Source organism: Acyrthosiphon pisum, chromosome A2 (genome assembly GCF_005508785.2).
Source record: "Acyrthosiphon pisum isolate AL4f chromosome A2, pea_aphid_22Mar2018_4r6ur, whole genome shotgun sequence".
NCBI classification, from domain to species: domain Eukaryota; kingdom Metazoa; phylum Arthropoda; class Insecta; order Hemiptera; family Aphididae; genus Acyrthosiphon; species Acyrthosiphon pisum.
The window spans coordinates 59332570-59352665 of NC_042495.1; the positions used below are offsets into that span (position 1 = coordinate 59332570).

Genomic DNA, 20096 nt, shown 5'->3' on the forward strand with positions numbered 1-20096 from the left:
CACTTATATTTTTAAAATCAACACAATGAAAGCGGAACACATCACAAAACAATAAATATGACACTGGTAAATCGTTTCTGCAGTATTTTACATTAATACACTGTCTGGGGGTTGTAATATCAATAGTTATCAATGTATTTATATTTAAACATCACATAGCTATATAAGATTCTTTTTAAACAACTTAACTATAATGTAACGATAAAAACAATATCGTGAATTTAAAACTGCGCAGCTAGTACGTAACAGTACCAAAAAAAATACGAACGCTGTATTCATATTCTAAAAATAGATAAGTAACAATACACAGGTAAATAAATACACAGTACATTTTACAGCGTAATCTTGTAAATCTTTATTAAGTTTTACGAACAATTCCAAAATGTTTACATGTCTTCTGATTAAATTTGTTTGAATTGTGTATTTTATTCTTATAACTAATATTCTACATTTACATAAAATAAATATCAAGTTAACTTAAATATGTCATGAGTTTTTTATGTATGTCGTTACCTATACTGAAATTAGTATTGAGAGCTGCTGTGGTACGGCTAACGTAGGTATAGGTATATGTTTAGGCATAACTGTTTTTTGCACAAATTTAACTTATTAAGTAGGTATATGGGTTGTCCATGTAACCACGGTTGGGCAGTATCAAAGATACAAATGTATCAAGTATCATGTATCGTGATATATTTTATACTAGTATTATGTATTTTACTTTGACAAGAAATACAATATAATATTATTGTAAACAACTATACTGAACAGTTCCAAGAAATTTGATTTCGATTTGCAAGACACTCGAAACTTAAAATAATTTAACAATGTAAGAACTTATATAATTTGAAAAAAATTAAATGGCCGTATACTAACTTTTCAGTATAATACCTATCTACTCTTACAGTCATTGAGTCATATAGATAAGAACTAAACTGGAATTTTCGGTCTCATAAAATATGAATCTGTTACCTAGATATGAGTAAAATCATGTAGGGCCATTCCACATAAAATAGAAAATAAAATCAAAAGTACAGATAAGCTAACTAAACTAACTATAACAAATTTAATTTATAGATATATTAATCTTTACCGTATAGCACATTAACGCATTTATAAGTAAAAATTAAGATGTAATTTATTAATTTTGGTATATTAGCTATATTATGTATATTAACGTACCTATACGTAGGTATAACGTAGTATTGTATTAATTATGATATGAAGAGTAATTAGTTATGTATTAGTTACACATTTATAATGTGTATTGACTTTTTGTATCATATTTTATGACTTTATAAGTATTGATATTGTATATTGTATAGACAGTATAGTGTATACCTAGACGTTTTATAGTTAATACAATTAAATTGGAAATATAAAATAGGGAGTACCGTGTATCTTGTATCTTGTATCTAGATTCTAGATACATACACTAAATGCATGTATCATGATTCTTTTTTTTTGAGTATTATGCCCAACCCTGCATATTGTAACTCATGTTCAAGTCGATCTACAAAATATTGAGCCCGTTATTGTCGAGAAAAATGCCACGTGGCCATGACTTGTGGGTCATAATTTCAAATTTGAGCAATTGTTCCCGTATCTGAGTCTTAAAAAAATAGCATTAATTTAACTAAACTAAACGTATAAAAATAAAAATAATATAAAATATAAATAAATAATTTAGGGTGTCTGCGCGTGCGACAAATCCGCTTATCTGCCATCCGTTTCGATCATGAGTTAAAACAAAAATAAGTAGGTACAAACAACAAATAAATTTCACTACGATCCAATATGACGACGGACATCGATGTTTTGTCTTCAAAAAATAAATTAGTAAATAAAAAATATCAACTATAAAATAATATAGTGTCGCTTTTAGAGATAATAATAGCTGTTACAATATCTGAGCTAGTTCAAATATTGAAGTCGCGTTGTTCATATCCTGACGGAGAAAACTGCAGTATATAGCTATCTAGGACTAGTTGGCGGCGAATCCATTTATCTTGGCCGCACTATACGGGAACTGATTGGGAGCGTGTCCGTTGACCGAGGACGACGACGACTCCGAGACGGCCACCGATTCACTGCCTTCCATCAGCTCGTCGGTCTCACCGCCCTCGTCCGCATACTCCTGGTTGGTGCGCCTCGACGACGCGTACGTGCCCTCGTAAAGTGGCACCGACTGTTGAATCTGTACCGAAGTGTGCATCTGTACCGACTGATCGGTTGGTGACTTTTCCGCGGGTTTCACCGCATCCACTACTTGACTCGACTCATCGTTGTTGGCTGCCGACTGGGCGATCTGCGCCAGAACGCTAGCTGTCTGTTCGTTGGGGACGGCTGAGTAATACTGGTCTCGGATGCTCTGCAACTTCCTCTGATCGTGTTCATCGTCCTCCGGCACTGCTGCGGGCGATTGTTCTGCTGATCCCTTTTCGCTGTTCCTGGGCTCGTAGTCATCCTGTTCCTGCTGGTACTGAACGTCGTTATCCAGCTGCTGTTGCTGTAACTGCTGCTGCTGCTGTTGCTGTAACTGCTGCTGCTGCTGTTGCTCCTCCTGTTGCTGTTGTTTTAGCTGCGCACGTTGCTGTTGTTGTAACTGGACCTGTTGTTGCTGTTGCGAATACTGCTGCTGCTCCTGTTGTTGCTGTTGCTCTTCTTGTTGCTGTTGTATAAGCTCCTGTTGCTGTTGTTGCTTTTGCGCTGATATTTCAGCAGCGGCAGTCTGCGCGCTATACTGTTCCGCTGATTGTTGTTGATACGGCTGCTGCAAGTGGTCGGATTGAGCCTGGTATTGGATGGATTGTGGTTGATATTGGACAGCTTGTGGCTGGTATTGGACCGTTTGTGGCTGCAAGTACTGGAGATCTGTGGTGGCCGGTTGCACATACTGTAACTGGACACCTGTGGCTGTAGGCTGTTGTGCGTACTGTAGTTGGACTGGCTGCGCCTGGTACTGGATCTGGTGGCCGGCTTGCGGGTCCAGCGACTGTTGTTGCGGTACAGCGTACATGACAGTTTGCGGTACCATGTATGTGGCCTGTGGTACCACGGCAGCGGCCTGGTTACTGTTCAACAGTGAGTACAGCTCTTGTGGCGTCAACGTATCAGAGGATCCGATATGCTCGGCTGACAGCTGTTGATGATGTTGATTTTCCAAGTGTTGTTGCAGAGCGATGTCCAGTGGAACGGTTGGTATTGAGTTAGAGTCTGTGTTGGGCGGAACCTTGACAGATGATGAGATTCCTAGGTCCTGGGCGAAGTACGACGGTTGGCTGTTAAATTGTTTGTAACCACTCGGCACTTCGGTTACCTGAAACACGGTACGCTGTGAGAATCACTTCTGATACAATATAATATTGTAATATTAAATAATATTTATGTGTTTTCAATTAAAATAATTTAATAATTATCCTACTACCTGTAAAAATTACTGAGGTTAACGAATACCAGTTCATCGTTTTTTTTTAGCAATAACGAATGTCTTCTAAAACTTGTAATACTGGTTCAATTATTTGGATTAGATAATAGCACATTTTTATATTCAATATATTGTTATCGATCTTTGATCCCAACGATTCTCAAATTAATTAATTAATTAATGTGATTAAATTTCCTAAATAGTTAATTTGGTTAATTGGGTAAATTAAATTTACCTACTTAATTTTAAAATAAACAAGAAACAAAAATCAAACTTTTTTATCGATTCTGAGTACAAAATAATTTTTTTTAATATTGAAATTAAATAAATTTATGTTACACTCTACTATTTAGTGGAACTCATTTCATAAACTATAAATGTTTTAAATACAATGCTAATAAATTATTTAAATTGTTATTACAATTTGATTTTTTTTACAGCATTTTAAAAACCTGTAACACCAATCAACATTTTGTCAGTAAATTCAAAAGTTCTTATTGGAAGTTTCAAAACTATACTAGTCATTATTGTTTTGAAACAAAAAAGAAATCATTGTGTTTATGAAACTTTTTTTTTATAATAATATCGATTTCCCGATACAAATTTATAATTGTAGTAATTATAAAAAAAAATAGGACCAGATTTCCAGCAAAATAGGTTACTTATAGAATAATAAAAAGTGGTCAATATTTTCAACAATTATATATAGTTTTGTATTTTTTTTATAAATTTTCCAATAACATGTTATGTGCATGTCTTGCGTGTACTTATGAATGAATTTGCATACTGTCAATGAGTAGCATAATATAGGTAGTTACATACTATAACGCTATGTAAGAACCTACCGATTATTTTGTATGAAATATGTATTAACAATCATTCTTTCCTTTCTCTGATTTAATGTCATATTATTATAATGAAATTGACATTACACATTTAATTTTATCATTGCGTTTGACATAAATTTAAATTTTGATTTTTTATTACCTATTATTTCCTCATAATTTCTATTGTTGTCTTTTGAGAGAAAGTAATATTAATATTTTCACGAATGTATCTTAAAGACAACTGTCTAAACATTTTAAACTATAATTAACTAGGTACTATTGTACCAATACCTGCTATTATATTATTGTCCATCGATATTTGACAAGTACCTATATCGGATACATTCGAACTAATAGAAAACATATAATAATTATGGTGAGTGGTGACCTAACCATATATTAAAAAATGATCACCACGCCTAGATAAAATATACATACCTACGTTTTTATTAACTCCAGTATATTATTTAATTTTGGCTATATGCTATCAAGATAGTCATGTATATGTTTAATAACTAATAAATACCTATACTATAAGTAACTTATTATATTTATAAAGTAAATGTATCCATTGTCATTTCTAATAAATTATTCGAAACTATAATAGATTTTATATACTTGTTAATACCTGGTACGAGGGTTTTTCGTCGGTTATCGAATTGTCCAAAGGTTGAACGTACGATTGTTGGTGTTGTGCCCTGTACAATTGTTCTTCGAAGTTGGCTGGTTTGTCTGCTGGGTTCAGGTTCGGTGCCGGTATAGTCTTGATAGGACCCCTCTCGTCGTCGCTATTGATTATGTAAGGTCCACTGGGTTTTTCCAGAAATGGGGCTGTAGTCACCGATGCTGGGGAGTTGGTGACATCGGGGAAACGCGGTGGAAAATCGGGTGATCCAGATAATTTGGGTCCCGTCCAGACGTTGGTTATCTTAGGAGAAGGCCGTGCTGGTACTAATTGTACCCGTTGTTCAGGGCCGCTATTAACTTGGCCCTGTTGAGGAGAATGATGAGGAGCGCCGTTCTGCAGCAAGTGTGGTTTCGACTGGAACTGTGGTCCTACTGGTCTCAAGCTGTTAGGTGAGTGATGTGGTTGTTGTTGATGTTGCTGTTGCTGTTGCTGTTGTTGTTGATGATGATGATGTTGCTGTTGCTGTTGCTGTTGATGTTGGTGTTGGTTTTGTTGTTGGTACTGTTGTTGATGTTTGCCGGGTGGTGGCAGATGAGGATATTTAGCAAAAGGTGGTGGCAATTGGGGTGCGGGTCCACGTAAGCCTGGTGGTAGTGAATGAGGATTAAATTTCGAATAGAATTCATTTTTTCCTGAATGACCACTAGGATGAGGAGGATACTTGGCCGGGATGGGTGCACCATTTGGAGACCTGTACTTGTGTGGAGTTGGCAACGGTTGCGGAGGACCATAAACCGGTACGCCTTGTACCAGCTCCAAGGTAGTCATGAGCGCTAAAACAGTTAGCGCTACTTTCATCTGAAAAATGTAAGCAAATTGTATTTTATTTTATTAACTGTGAAATAGGCTTTTATTTTACAATGCGTTTCAAGTACACACACACATATACATATATATTATATATGTTTAGATCTATAAAGATAGTATACATTATTTATTTTATTTTTAATAATACAACACAGGTGGGAGGCGATAAAAAGCCCAGATTCAACACGGGCTTATAAGGTAAATGCCCAATTTACAATTAGAACATTTAATTAACATTATAACCAAAAATCAGTGTAAAATTAAACTACCTATACAAAATAATAATAAAAATCATTGTAATCACAAAGTAGAAAAGAAGGGGTCAGAATTGGCTAAAGACATACAACGTCGTAGTGGTTAATTTAAACTATAATTAGTTGAAGAAGTATAGGAAAGTTAAAAAGAACATATTGACAGATATAGGCGTGTTCAGACTTTGGTGGCTGAGGGGGCACACAATTTTTTAAATTATGAGACCTATTTTTGTTGAAACATAAAGTAACAATCATTTCTTATGTTACAAAATTCACAATGGTGGGAATATTTTTAAATTATAATCAAAAAGTATAACCATTGTTAGAACAATAAAAATACTTTTTTCCCATCCATTATATAAGATAAACAACATACAAATTGTAAAACTGTTAACTAATCAGTAATATATAATTTGAGTCTCTGACAAAATTTAAAAATTTTAACAAATCGTAAAATATCTAAGGACATTTTTAAAATGATAATCGGTAATTGGATATTTTCAGCTGATAAAACTATATTATCACTGGTTAGATAAAATTTTATTTAATTTGTGTTATCACAGCGCAAGACCTGGTAAATGGGCACAAAAATAACATTGCATGTTATGTAGTTATAAAGAATTGATGAACATAATATTATAATGATCATATAATCACTAATTAATAAATGCGTAACTAAAAAAATTACAATTAATCAAAATCTATAGGTACTGTAGGGTATACACGACTTTTTTTTATCCTGGCATGATTTTTTTGGAGGCACAGTTTGCTGTTGGCGGGGGGGCAGTGCCCACCCAGTCCCTCCCCTAAACACGCCAATATGTTGACGGATATAAAACGTACAGGGACTTTGAAAGGAATTTGAAAATTATGAAGCGGACAATCAATCATTAATATATGACCAGGTGGGTAACATATTTAAAAAAATGTAATCTGCATATTCTTTTCTTATTACAAACTGGGGTTTTAATTTGAAATCTGCAGACGACTAGGTATTTAATCTTTTATTAATTTATTTATATTATCGACTGAAGTTTCTATATAAAGAAAGATGCAGATCAATACAATATTAAAATGTTGATAACCTATACATTAATATCGTATGCACTATATTACACAATAGAGATATTATTTTTTTACAATATTTTATCTAAGGAATCATTTTTAGCAAGTTTGAAGTTTTATAAAAAGAAAATTAAAGTTTTGTTTCTAAATTAAATATTTACGAGTATAATCCGTTACCCAGTGAATTTAGATATTAAATGTTGTTAATCAAAACCTAAGTACCTACCGTCGTATTACAAACGAAAACCACTTAAAAGTGATATTTAAAACAACTTAAGTATAGTGGTTACCGTTTGCTACAGCACACACCGATGACAATTTTTTGACCGGATTACGTATTCGCTCTCGCCATCGACATCTACGATGTCTGATCGCGACGGGTATAACGTCAAGTATGGAGAGATGAGTTTCGTTTCGGATTTTATCGGCTATGAAGATGGTGTTCTGCTTTCTGAGTGAAAGCCCCGATCTCGAATTGCAACATATTATTTATAGGTAATATGATTAACGAACAGAGAGCTCGATCGGAAAGGTATTGGTTTGGTGGTTTGACAGGACTACGATGACGATGTTTTCCAGTGAAATTGTGGGTAGGTATTATAGGTATACGCGAAGTACAGTGTTTGTCTGTATTTCGGGTGCGACCGGAAAGAAAGTGGTTTATAATATAATTACTGCACAAGACGTCGTTCGGTTAGAGACTTATATTATTATTATCCGGTTTATCTGTACAACACACGCATACACAAGAAAGTCTATAGACTGCTTTCGCTACCTAACTAATCGGAACTACTGGAGCACATAGAACAACACGCATGTATGCATGTGTATTGTGTGTGTTTGTGTGTGTGTGTGTGTGTGTGTGTGTGTGTGTGTGTGCGTGCGTATGTATTGAATCCCGTTAACGCGTAACTATAAGATGATCTTTTTGAATCATTTTGGCAAGCGATGAAGATGGACTAAAATGATCTATCTATTAATTTAAATAAAAATATTTTTATTAGGTATTAATTTAATGCGATACAATAAAATATAAGTTTGTTCCGTAGAACTTTTACCCGATAACGCTTTTAAAAACACTGAACTTCATGAGTTTAAAGCTTATTTTGTACAGTAGGTATATTGAAATAGCGATTAACTCCAATCACCAGTTGACGTTTGATATGATATCTCACTAAATCTTCTATATATATTACTATATTATTAGATATCTAACAACTATTCAATGTGTTTACTGACACAAATTATTATCTGAGTATTATATTATGAAAATAATTATAAAACATTTAAACAACAACGTTAAGCTGTAACATATTATATATGTCACGGTGGATTCATTTAATAATCTATATAATATATCTATCTACAAGTTTTATCAAAAAAATAATGTATTACACGTACATTATTAGAAATAAAAATGCAAGTTCTATCGATTATAATGTTAAATTTTCCAATATGTTCTGAGTTATTGTGCTCAAATAGTACTTTTAAATTTACTCGAAATGTAATAGTAACAATTATTGTAATCTTGTGCGCATTTTATGTTACGCCATATAAAAATTAATTTTGAAATTGTTATTAGTTTTATACAAAAATTGTACATTTTATAATAAAGCATAGGTTTTTACTGAGACACTTTTAAATATTTAATGGAAATTTGTCAATAAAGGGTGTTCCACAAAAATATAATAATATATGGAATCGATAATCGGCGAATTTATATCAATATAAACAAAATATGTCTGGTGGATTGATATTAAAATGGTAAAATCTATAAAATCCCATATTATGAAATGTATTTAATAATAATATCGGACAAGGCGGTTATGTGTTTTCGTGTACCTATGTTGTTTGTTGTTTATGTAATATATTATAATAAACAGATCGATGGTCACTGGTATCGGGTGAGTGGCTATTTAATAAATACCTAATACCTACCCATACTTAATATTTGTATAATACCAACATATTTACGTAGGAGCAGGATTATACGCGTAAATCGTTTATGTAATATAATAGGTACCTACATGGCTACATGTGTTACATCTCGGCACATCGCATACGTCGTTTACGGTGTACATAATATAACTTATAAGCTAATATATACCTACGGGCTATACCGCAAGTATATTATTTAATAAACTGCACTAAAGTAGGTACTATCTAGTAATCACTAAAAAGAGTTCAATAATATTATTATAGGACTAATGACTCCCTATAAAATACAACGACAATCCTCATGAGTCAGGATACCTACTAAAATAATTTTGCTGACAATATAAACCTACGATTATGCGGGGTATGCCTATTAATCAAACTTTTAAAGATATTCACACAGTTGATTAGATCTTACACAAGACAATACGAAGAATTTGTCAAACGCCAAATCGGTCGTCGGTTGACTTAAACTTGTGTATTCGGAACGAATGAAAATAATCATCATTAGTATTCAGTTTTCATAACTCTTAAGAGGCCATTCTACTCTGTTGGAACAATTCACGAAGTATCCTATGCGTGTTAGGTATTAGCTTTATTTTAAAAAATAAATACAATTAGAAAGTGCAAGAACTGTATAATTTTGAATAGGTACAATATACTGACCTGGTCAGTAGAACAAACCAGGATATATTATTATTGCAATGCACGCTAAGCGAAAAAGTAGGCATACGATAAAGAAATAAGTGTTAACATTTTTACAACCTCAACCACAATCACAATTGGATGTGCGACAGACGCCCAGTTATAAAATGATTTGAGATTACAAAATGTAACGGATCTTTAATGATTAATCTAATATTATACTGTTTTACTGTAGCTAATATTTAATTCGTATGTAACCAAACAGTTTACCTATATTTACCTGAAATAGTTAATTTATTGGTATTTATCAAAAAGTTGAACAATGAACATATTGTGTAGGTACCTATACCTATATTATATATACTATTGGTAAATGTATGTACTAATTATTAAAAAAAATAAAAATCATTATATTTTGTGTGGTTTATTTATAATAACCTTAACCAACTGAGATCAATTGAAAATGGTCAACATCTTGTCAAATAATCAAGTATTTGTTTAAATTATTTATTCATAGTTGTTCGTGGTTTTATTGATCACTACTGCAAGGAAGCTCAAAAAATAACGTCTACGATGTACTAATGCATTGTTCTATTACCTGTAGGTATTTAGAATTGCTAAATGAAACATTTTGATCTTTTTAAGTTCTGAAAAATAAAACCATAATGCCGGGTTACGCTTTCAATAAAATTTAATGGATCAATTATGGGCCACTAAATCATGTTTAAGGGACCATTAGCTCAATATTAATTCTTTAAATGTTAAGTGATTTTTCATGCAACCCAAGCCAAACCTAACTATTTTCAAAACCAAAATCTTTCTCAATCCGAGATCTTAGAATAAAAATATATAAGTAAGTACGTATTTTGCTTCCGGTCACGTCATCGCATTCCTTTAACGATTTCCGTATTATTTATACAACGAAATGTAATATATAACTACCTAATGAATAATATTATTATAATAATACTTTATGTACTTACTTTAAATTTAAATTGATCACGTTATGTAAATTCCAATAAATTATAGTTTGGTAAGGTTCAGCATCTGGCCATGACCGACGACTGACAAAAGCGTGCAGGTGTTGAACTTAAACGTCGCGCAATAGACGGACACTGGTTAATAGGTATGGGTACGGTAGGTATAAACTAACTATACTACTATACTACTGGGCGGTTAAGAAGATGGCATGCCCGGCACACACGACCAAGGTCACGACGGATATGAACGAATGATATTTGGGTCACCGGCCAACCAATATTTATAAGTTCCTGGGCACCACTCACTTTACCCCTCCAATATCGTGAACATAGTTTTCTCTCTCTCGCTCTGTATCTCTCTCTCTATATAAATATATCCATCTTACTTCTTTCTTCTTTCTCTTTCTCTCCCCATATATCTTCTCATTTCCAAACCAAACCGGAGACTACGAAATCATCGATATTCATATTATTGTGTATTTATAATATCTGCCGGCGAGTACGGCTTTCGTACGCTATCTGCAGCTTTCCCGCCAAAGACACAAAGATATAATTATCGCAATTTTTACGACGGATCGTGTTTTCAGGTTCACTGTAATCTTGTTGACATATTGTCTCGGAGAAATTTTTTTTCACCGTGAAAGTGAATCGGATTCCGATCTCCTAACGCTGGTATTCCAGTGTAACCTTATACGAGTGGCCGTTGCCGCCACCGAATCGTAATTTTTTTAATATTATTATTATTATTTATCCTCAAGGTGTCGACGACTTTAGATTATGGTATTATTCATATCTACACCTCCTTATCGCGAAATCCCATTGACACGATGCAAAGTTCATACAACTAGTCGAAAACAAGTTCAGGTGACATAAGTGTATTTGGTATTTTGTGAAAGCCAAGTAACTAAAGTAGAAAATTATTCTGATTTTACCAACGTGAAAAGGTCAATCACATCGTACCTACTTCCAAACAATTAGTATTAATATTTAAGATTCACGATAGGTATAACAATTCTTCAGTACCTATCTTTTAAACTAATATTTACAGTCCCGGTGGACTGTGGTTTACTACTGAGTGCACCAACTGATTACCTACAGACTATAGCAGAGGTATTCAAACTTTTTCATCCCAAGGCTCCTTTGAGTATTCACAAAATGTTGACGGCTCCCAAATTAAAAATGAATGATAATTTAACTCGCGACTAATACTGCCAAACACGACATACGCATTGATGATTTAACGATGGCAGTTGATGGTATCGCTGTCGCTATTGCGACTTACGCTATCAATTAAAGCTATACTTAGCGAATGATTATAGTAGAGTGTAGACTGTAGACAATCCAACGTTTCCCAACCGGTGTGCCTCAATGATAATAAAAAACGTTTTTCGTAAAAATATTTTCAAATATTTATTGGTTTTCAATTATATGACGTGGCTCCCTTCGATAACTCTCGCGACGCCCCTGGGAGCCGCGACGCACAGTTTGAATACCTCTGGACTATAGTGTACCTATACCTGTCAAACCTAATGATTGACCTATATTGGCCATCAAAACTCTTGCATTGTTTATTATTTAACAGTACATATTTTGTATGAGCTCTATATGTATATGTATGGTAATCATAATAACCTTCCCGTTTATATTTATATTCATAAACAGTACAAATAAGACCTAAATATTTAATTTGATATTATACCTATCATTTTGTTTGTACTCACTACTCAGTAGTGTAAATATCTCAAGTTATCAAAGCAAAACTAATCTATTCTTTATTCTATAATTTGTATTATATTGAATAATGATTACAGATTACTAATATAATATCCATTATGTACCCTCTTGCCTTGGATAATAGTCAAATTTGTCAAATGTTCATTAATGTGATAATTTTCCTTTTCACCCATTGCTATTTTATACTACTAATATATTATAGATACTGTATTGGATACATCATACATGTAAGTTATATATCATTGAATGTGCTTTAAATATTTATATAATGATTTAAGTTATAAAAAAATTATATAAGTACCAATATTTAAACAATTCAAAAAAATAAAAAAATATTATATTTATATTTTATAAATATAAAAGTTAAAGCATTAAAGTACTTTTGATTTCAATAAAAACAATCATTCTGTTATGAATTTAATTTCAAGTAAAATACTAAAGTGTAATTATTAGATTCTGAGCGGAGCGAAGAAGCTATAGTGATTTTACAATGGTGTTAATTTTATTTTTTATCCTGTATACAAAATTTCTACCGGAAGGAGTGCTTCGATTTCAACATATAATACATTATCTTTTAGCAAATTGGATCAAGATGATACTTTAAAGACGTAATTTTTCCATTTTCTCAATAATTAATTAATGCCACGGGAAAAACTACCAACAAATTACAAAAAACCGCTAATTTCTAAAGCTTTGTTTATCACAATGTGTGAAAAACTCATTATAGTAACTGCAGTTTCTTTTAATCAACTAATCGACGTAATAAATCTCGACCTCTGCAGCATATTATATAGGTAATAGGTTATAGGTATGCAGTATGCACGTCGCACGTGTCCCATCTTTCTATCTGTCAACAACTACTCATTTATTAGCATTCATACTACTATTAACCATTAGCTATAGACTACAACAAAAATATAATCCGGTAAACGAAAAAAATTCCACGGTAAAAAAGTACCCGTTAATAAAATCATAAAAGAATAAAGTCACGTAAGTTATAAATTCCCATCAGCAAAAATGTACTAACCAAAGTTAAATTAGGTAACGTTTGTTTCGTAATATATATTATATATATTATGGATAGGTGTTAATAATGGGTAAGTTCATTACCCTGGTAATTTATGAAATAAATATTCTATACATAATATGTTTACTTTATCTAAACAGTACCTATAGCCTATATAGGTATAATTACTAATTTATAAAATATAACTATATACCGGTATGAAATATAAATTATAAATTATAAAATATGTTTATAAATATGTTTATATGATTTTATTAATGGGTACTTTTTTCCGGGTAGGTTTTTCTGACATTCTATCGTCTAACGAAACCTTTACATGATATTTATATTTACATATCAATTTTGGTTTTTGGTGTAACTCTAAAACAAATGACATGAAATTTTCATTGATAGTTGACATTAACATAGTAACATTTTAAAAATATTAAATATCAAAAAAAAAAAATGTCAACCTGAAAGTTGAATTAAATTTTTATGACCGTTTGAAGTACAATTTTTACAAGATTAGATATTCACTCGGTGTCTGATGTAGCGATTTTCTTATTTTGCTGGAATTCAAAAACGAAAAACAGTAGATATTTTAAATTTACACTATATGTTAATTTTATCAATTCCTATACCTGATAAAATGTTCAAAATATTTCGACTATTTTTGAGCTACTTACGGACATTTTTATTTTTTTTAGTTTTTTTTCTATAAATGGGAATACAATTTTATTTGTTGTGTCAAAAAGCGTGAAAATGTAATAAAAGGCTCCTGATATATTGTTACAATATATATTATTTTCACAAAATCACAAAATAAAATTACTTATAAGTATACAAATATTAAAAATACGGGCACAATTTTTTTTATAAGCATTTAAAGTTCAATTTTTGATAACATTTATTAAATTCAAAATTTAATAATGATTTTGTTGTTAAAAATTTATAAAATGTTCAACTTTTAAGGCCAAGGATTGAAAATGTAAAACAAAGTTCCACGTAAGTAGGTTATTCTGTAACCAAAAAATCTCAAAAATATAAAAACATTGTGTTTAAATTTGGACAAAATTACATATTAAGCAACCAAGATTAACGATTTTAGTTATTTTGTTGTAATTTTATAATATATTAATTCAATTACCGGCTACCGTAATAAGTAATAACAAAATAGGTAGGTTTAAACATAATATAAGATATCTACACTGATACAAATTATCTTCGCTCAGAATCGTTTTTCGTATACAATGATATTATATTATCATTTAATTAAAATGTAATACTACTACTTGTAACCTATACTGTTCAGCAGAGTGACATCCACTTGCCCACTTTTTTTTTTTAATTTGCTTACTGTCTTAATATTTGATATTTGATAAATAATTAAATTCAGAGTTTAATTTAGGTTATAACTATATAAAAAGAAATCTTTATAAACATGATTGGATTGATAGGATAATAAATTGGATACGTTTATGTTTTATATTTTTATGAAGCTCCAATCACTTTCTTTTGTTGTTCCGATTTAGGTAGGTATACGAAAAACAAGGATATTCATTTTGTGGGGCATGGGATATCCATTTTTCTCTGATACTAATTAGGTAAACATTAATGATTAGTTATAATAAATTATAATTAAGGTACGTATACATTATGGTTAAGTGGTATTTTCATATTTAGTGAGTCTCTAATCCGTGGGCGTATTAATCACATATTTTAATACCTTGATAAATTATTATACTATATTATAAGGTGTTAATTTTAATTATCGCCGTAGTCAGATTAATGCTCTTTTATTGCAATTAATTATAAAAATACAACACTGACAATAAATTATTATAAAAACAAACGCATTATATATACTATATTAATGCAGTTAGATGGTTGATGACTGGTGAGTTCCCCGCAACTAACTGGTTTTGTGCTTAAAACAAAATTTGTATTTAAAAACCAGTGTAGTACAAATTGGCCTCCTTGTATTTTACGGCTGGTAAACCAATTTATTGCGCTTACCATTTTAGTTTTACCTTTAGCACGTTCGGTCACGGAAATTATATAAATATTATTTTATTTTTTATCTAATATATTTCCATCAACATTGAATAACATTTTTAATTAAAAATGGAAAATCTATACAACATCCTAAAAGTGGATATTTTTTCCAAAAGCACACGTCAATCTTTTTTGTGGATAAACATGGATTTGTTTGCAACTCACATAATTCTAATTAAAGTGATTAAGTGAAGCATCTTGTTTTTCAATTTCTACTGCCTTAGGAATATTGTACGAATTTATTATCCACGAATAACGGAATTTATAAATACAAGTAAATGTTAAAATTGTATATGAACTATGAAGTAGGTAATTTTAAAATTTAGGAAGTGCCAGATAAAAAAGGTACGCGGGCCGAATGCGGCTCGCGCGAGGCCAATTTCCCATCCCTGCGATTTAGAATGATTACTACACTGAGCAACTGATTAAATATTTTTTGTTTTCGAAAAAAAAAATTTATTTTATTCTTGCATTTAAAATACAAATTGTTGATATGTAGCCAATATGGCAATAACAAAAATATCCTATAACAATATCGGGTACTTTTATGAAACGTTATAATAACTAAAATATTTACAACTTACAAGTAGATTCAAAGACAAAGAGTGTATAGGTAGGTACTTCAGTCTTCAAGTATCATACATTTATTCATTCATATTTCATACCTGTAGATGAATTCAAGTTTTCATTATCATTAGCTTAATTATAATAATATATTTATCAGCTTAATAGGTAATTGCGCTGCACTTATTATACTGTTAGGGGTAATATAATGGGGTAACACAATAATGATGATATTATTAACAAATTTATAAACATTTATTGTCCGCTGGAGTGCTGGACGGATATAAGGTCATATTCCAACTTTCAACCTTCATAAAAAATTTAGCTTATGGTACAAGCATAACAAAAATAATATTATTCATCTAACTATTTCATTGAATTTATATAAATATTAAACTCTTTATGTAGTCTAATGTCCTATTAAATCATAGTTAAAAATAATACGGTGTAATTTAAATTTAAATTAATATAATATTTTTCTTTCAATACATTTAAACAATAATCTAGGGAAACAAAGGAAAAGTGATTTTATCCCTATATCTATATGTGACTATGTACTTAAGTACTTAACAATATTTTAATAAATATAAACAAATTTAAAATAGTATTAATACTTAAGTACCTATCTAAAGAATCCATATGGTTTAATGTATATCATATCGGCTTGGTATAGGTATTGTAATTGTAATAATAATATGATATGATAAACTTAGACTCTAGTGGCTATAGTTGGTACAATGGTACCTAAATAAAAATCCCTATATTGTATTACTTTATTGAAAATTGCTTTTAGAATTTTTTTTTTGATAATTAATATATATATTTTAATAGTATAAATTATATAATATTATAATAAATTTAGATTGATCTCAAGTTTTTAAATATTAAATTAATTAGTTATGTAGGGACCCAATATGTTTTATTTTTATTGTTTATAATATTGTTATTTTTTATACTAAATTGACGACAGCAACTATAAATTCAAAAAGCTTTCACAAGAAAAAATACCTCACATCCATAAAAAAAATTGTTAGTTCTCCTTCACGGAAAAAGCTTTCACTTATAAAATGTAACGTGCGTTGTGCACTTGTGCACATATACGCGTATATAGCCTTAACTAGGTACTTCATACTTGCTTAAAAATGTATCTATACCACGTGTCATGTTTAATTTTGTGCATGTACATACGCATTCGTGTTGTCTGCGTAAATGCGTAATACAAAAAATATAACATAGTCGTGCTCATATATTACGATAATCCACGTGTGTGTTTGTTTTGGTAGAATTTTTTTAGTGGGAACCCGTAGGTATCTGTCATGCCCGGGTGGGGAATATCGGCCCCTCTCTCCGGACACCGTGAATGCCCGAAGAAAAATGCCGCCCGTGACCAAGTTCGAACCGGTGCGAGAGAACTTCAAAAAGAACCCAAAGGCCGTTCAGCTGATGCTGGTGGGGAATAAAAATCAAAATAGCCATTTTTTAATATGATGATGTTTGTAAAAGACTCGTTAATTCCTATGGTGTAATGTTTGGAAATTTAATAGTTGGAGAGCAGTTACAATCGTTAACCCATGAAGTTACAGATAATGAAAGCGACATTGATGTTATGAGTATACCTAGTTCATTTGTTGGCTGTTGCAAAATTATCCCCATCTAAATCTACTACGTTTTCTCAGTCCACATTTCCCAAGCCTACAAAAATAAATAAGAAAAACGCATTGTAGACAATAGTACTCAGAAACTATTGGATTACAAAGAAAAAAAAATTGCCATCCTCAAAAACGCATAAGAAAGTGAAAAGAAAACATATGATTTGACTTGAAAAACTTGAAGTAAGGAGTCAAATCCAAAGTGGTGTATTAAATGTGTATAGAAAAGGAAGTCAAGGATATACTCCATTAGTGCAATAATTACACTTATTTACACGAAACTGATAAGGATTCACGACAAGATTTCATTCAAACCTAGATTGGTCCCTCTAATGAATCTCAGGTAACACAAATTTATAAGTCTTACCTACAATGAAGATTTGTCTACGTCTGCAGCTCCATCCATTAGTGAACCTACTCTGCACTTCTTTTCACTATACAGCTCAATGGCTCAGTCCAATCACGGTTCTACACAAACCATTCCACAAAGTACATTCACAGGAACACAAGGCACATAGAGTAGTGATATTTCGTTGAGCACAACGCACAACGCTCTCCAATGTACGAGCGACCTATTAGTTCGCTCGGCCACTCCATCCCCTGTATGGTATTTTATATATTAAATAAAATTAATTACGATTTATCTTGTATTGTAATTTATTATGTCTAAACATGTTGTTTTTAAAAAATAAAAAATATTTTATATAAATCATTTTACATTTAATATTTTATTTTACCATTTTAGATTCTGAGCTGAGTGAAAGAATGTATTGGTTTTACAATGATGTATGTTTTTTTTTCTGTCTGTCAGCAACATTTTGGATATTTAACATGCTTTTTGAGATCAACATCTTTACTGATAGAAAAGTGAACCTAGTTGGTACTTTTAGGAGGTCAAAATTAAAAATTTCAAGTAGTTAAGTAGAAAGCGTCTACTGAAAAACTACCGACAAATTACGAAAAACGGCTAAAAAGGGATTTTAATTAATAATAATATTATAAGGACTACGCTTGATTATCTATGAGAATGGTTTTTCGTATACAATGCTTTATCATTGAATTCAAATATAACACATCCATTACAACTACTGTACAACAGAGCGGTACCCAATTGTCCATCTTTTTTTAATTTTTTTTATTTCTCAAAATTTACAATCTGTATTTCATAACACAATAAGTAAAAAGGTGGGCGAGTGGGTGTTGCTCTGCTGTACAGTAGGTTACAAGTTGGTCACTGGAATAGATAGTGTTAAATTTGAATTCAATGATATAATATATCATTGTATAAGAAAAACGATTCTGAGCGAAGATGATCAGACAGCATATGATATTACGTAGTACATTTGAACAAAGTAATTTATATATAAACTATTTATGAGGAACCTCGTTACAAATTTTCAATTCTTACCTATAAAATTTGAACATTTTATAAATTTTTAACAACAAAATAATTATTAAATTTTAAATTTGATACATTTTGTCAAAATTCGAACTTTAAATGTTTATAAAAAAAAAAAAAATTGTGCCTATGTATTTTTAATATTTTTCAACTGCTTTTGTAACAATATATCAGGAGCCTTGCATTAAACTTTCACGCTTTTTTACCCAACAAATAACATTTTATTGATATTTATAGAAAAAAAAACTAAAAAAAATTGAAAACTGACAATGTCCGTAAACAGCTTAAAAAGAGTCAAAATATTTTCAAAATTGTATGTTGTATGGTGTATAGAAAATGAAAATATAAACATTCAGTGAAATTTTCAAGTATCTACAGTTATTCATATTTTAATTACAACAAAAAATTGTTACATGAGAAATCGAGTATCAAATGTTGTAAAAATATGAATTCAAACGCTCATAAACATTTAATTTGACTTTCTTACAGACATTTTTTTTTTTTTGATAAAGGTAGACAAATTTATGAGGAATCTTGCATAACATTTTCAAATCTTAAATTTAAAAAGAAAATTTTTTATGAATTTCTAACTCAAAATAATTTGCTAATTTTCGTCGTTAGCTTCGGACGCTAATACATTTTTCAAAATATTTAGATTAATTTTAAACTATTTACGGGCTTAAAAAAATATTTTATAAGTGTTGTCGTGTTGATATAACTTTTTGGGCTTGATAAAAAAAGCTTGAAAATTTAATACAAGGTCCCACATAAGTAGTTCCTAATTTATTATAATAATTTAAATAATTAAATAGATAAAAAATACGATAATTTTTATAAGCACCTGAAATTCAAATTTTGACAAAAATTAAGAAATTTTCAAATTATTTTGTAGTTATAATTTATTATATTTTCAATTTTAATAGTTATGGCTATAGGTGTCCATTTGTAGTAGATTTTAAAGCGATATAAAAATATATTAGAGTTTTTAACTTTTAAACTTTTCTTTAAAATCAGATTGGAATAATAATAAATAAAAAAACTTATAAATAACATAAAAAATA

At 30.7% G+C, this 20096-nt stretch overlaps 1 protein-coding gene across 1 annotated transcript; it reads right to left on the reverse strand.

Annotated features, from left to right (window-relative positions):
• Positions 1–336: 336 nt before the first annotated feature.
• On the reverse strand, positions 337–10891 carry LOC100163324 (putative uncharacterized protein DDB_G0271606). The gene is made up of 3 exons (XM_001943277.5): positions 10632–10891; positions 4883–5740; positions 337–3319 (listed from the first exon to the last, which is right to left on the reverse strand). The coding sequence occupies exons 2-3, from the start codon at positions 5738–5740 to the stop codon at positions 1985–1987; spliced, it is 2193 nt and encodes a 730-aa protein (XP_001943312.2). The 5' UTR covers positions 10632–10891; the 3' UTR covers positions 337–1984.
• Positions 10892–20096: the final 9205 nt, after the last annotated feature.

Bases quoted from the DNA above. Each gene is read 5' to 3' on its own strand.
- LOC100163324 (XM_001943277.5), bottom strand. From the start codon at position 5,740: ATGAAAGTAGCGCTAACTGTTTTAGCGCTCATGACTACCTTGGAGCTG. The intron at 3,320-4,882 runs GTATTAACAAGT...ACCGTGTTTCAG, and splicing joins ACGAAAAACCCTCGTACCAG to GTAACCGAAGTGCCGAGTGG.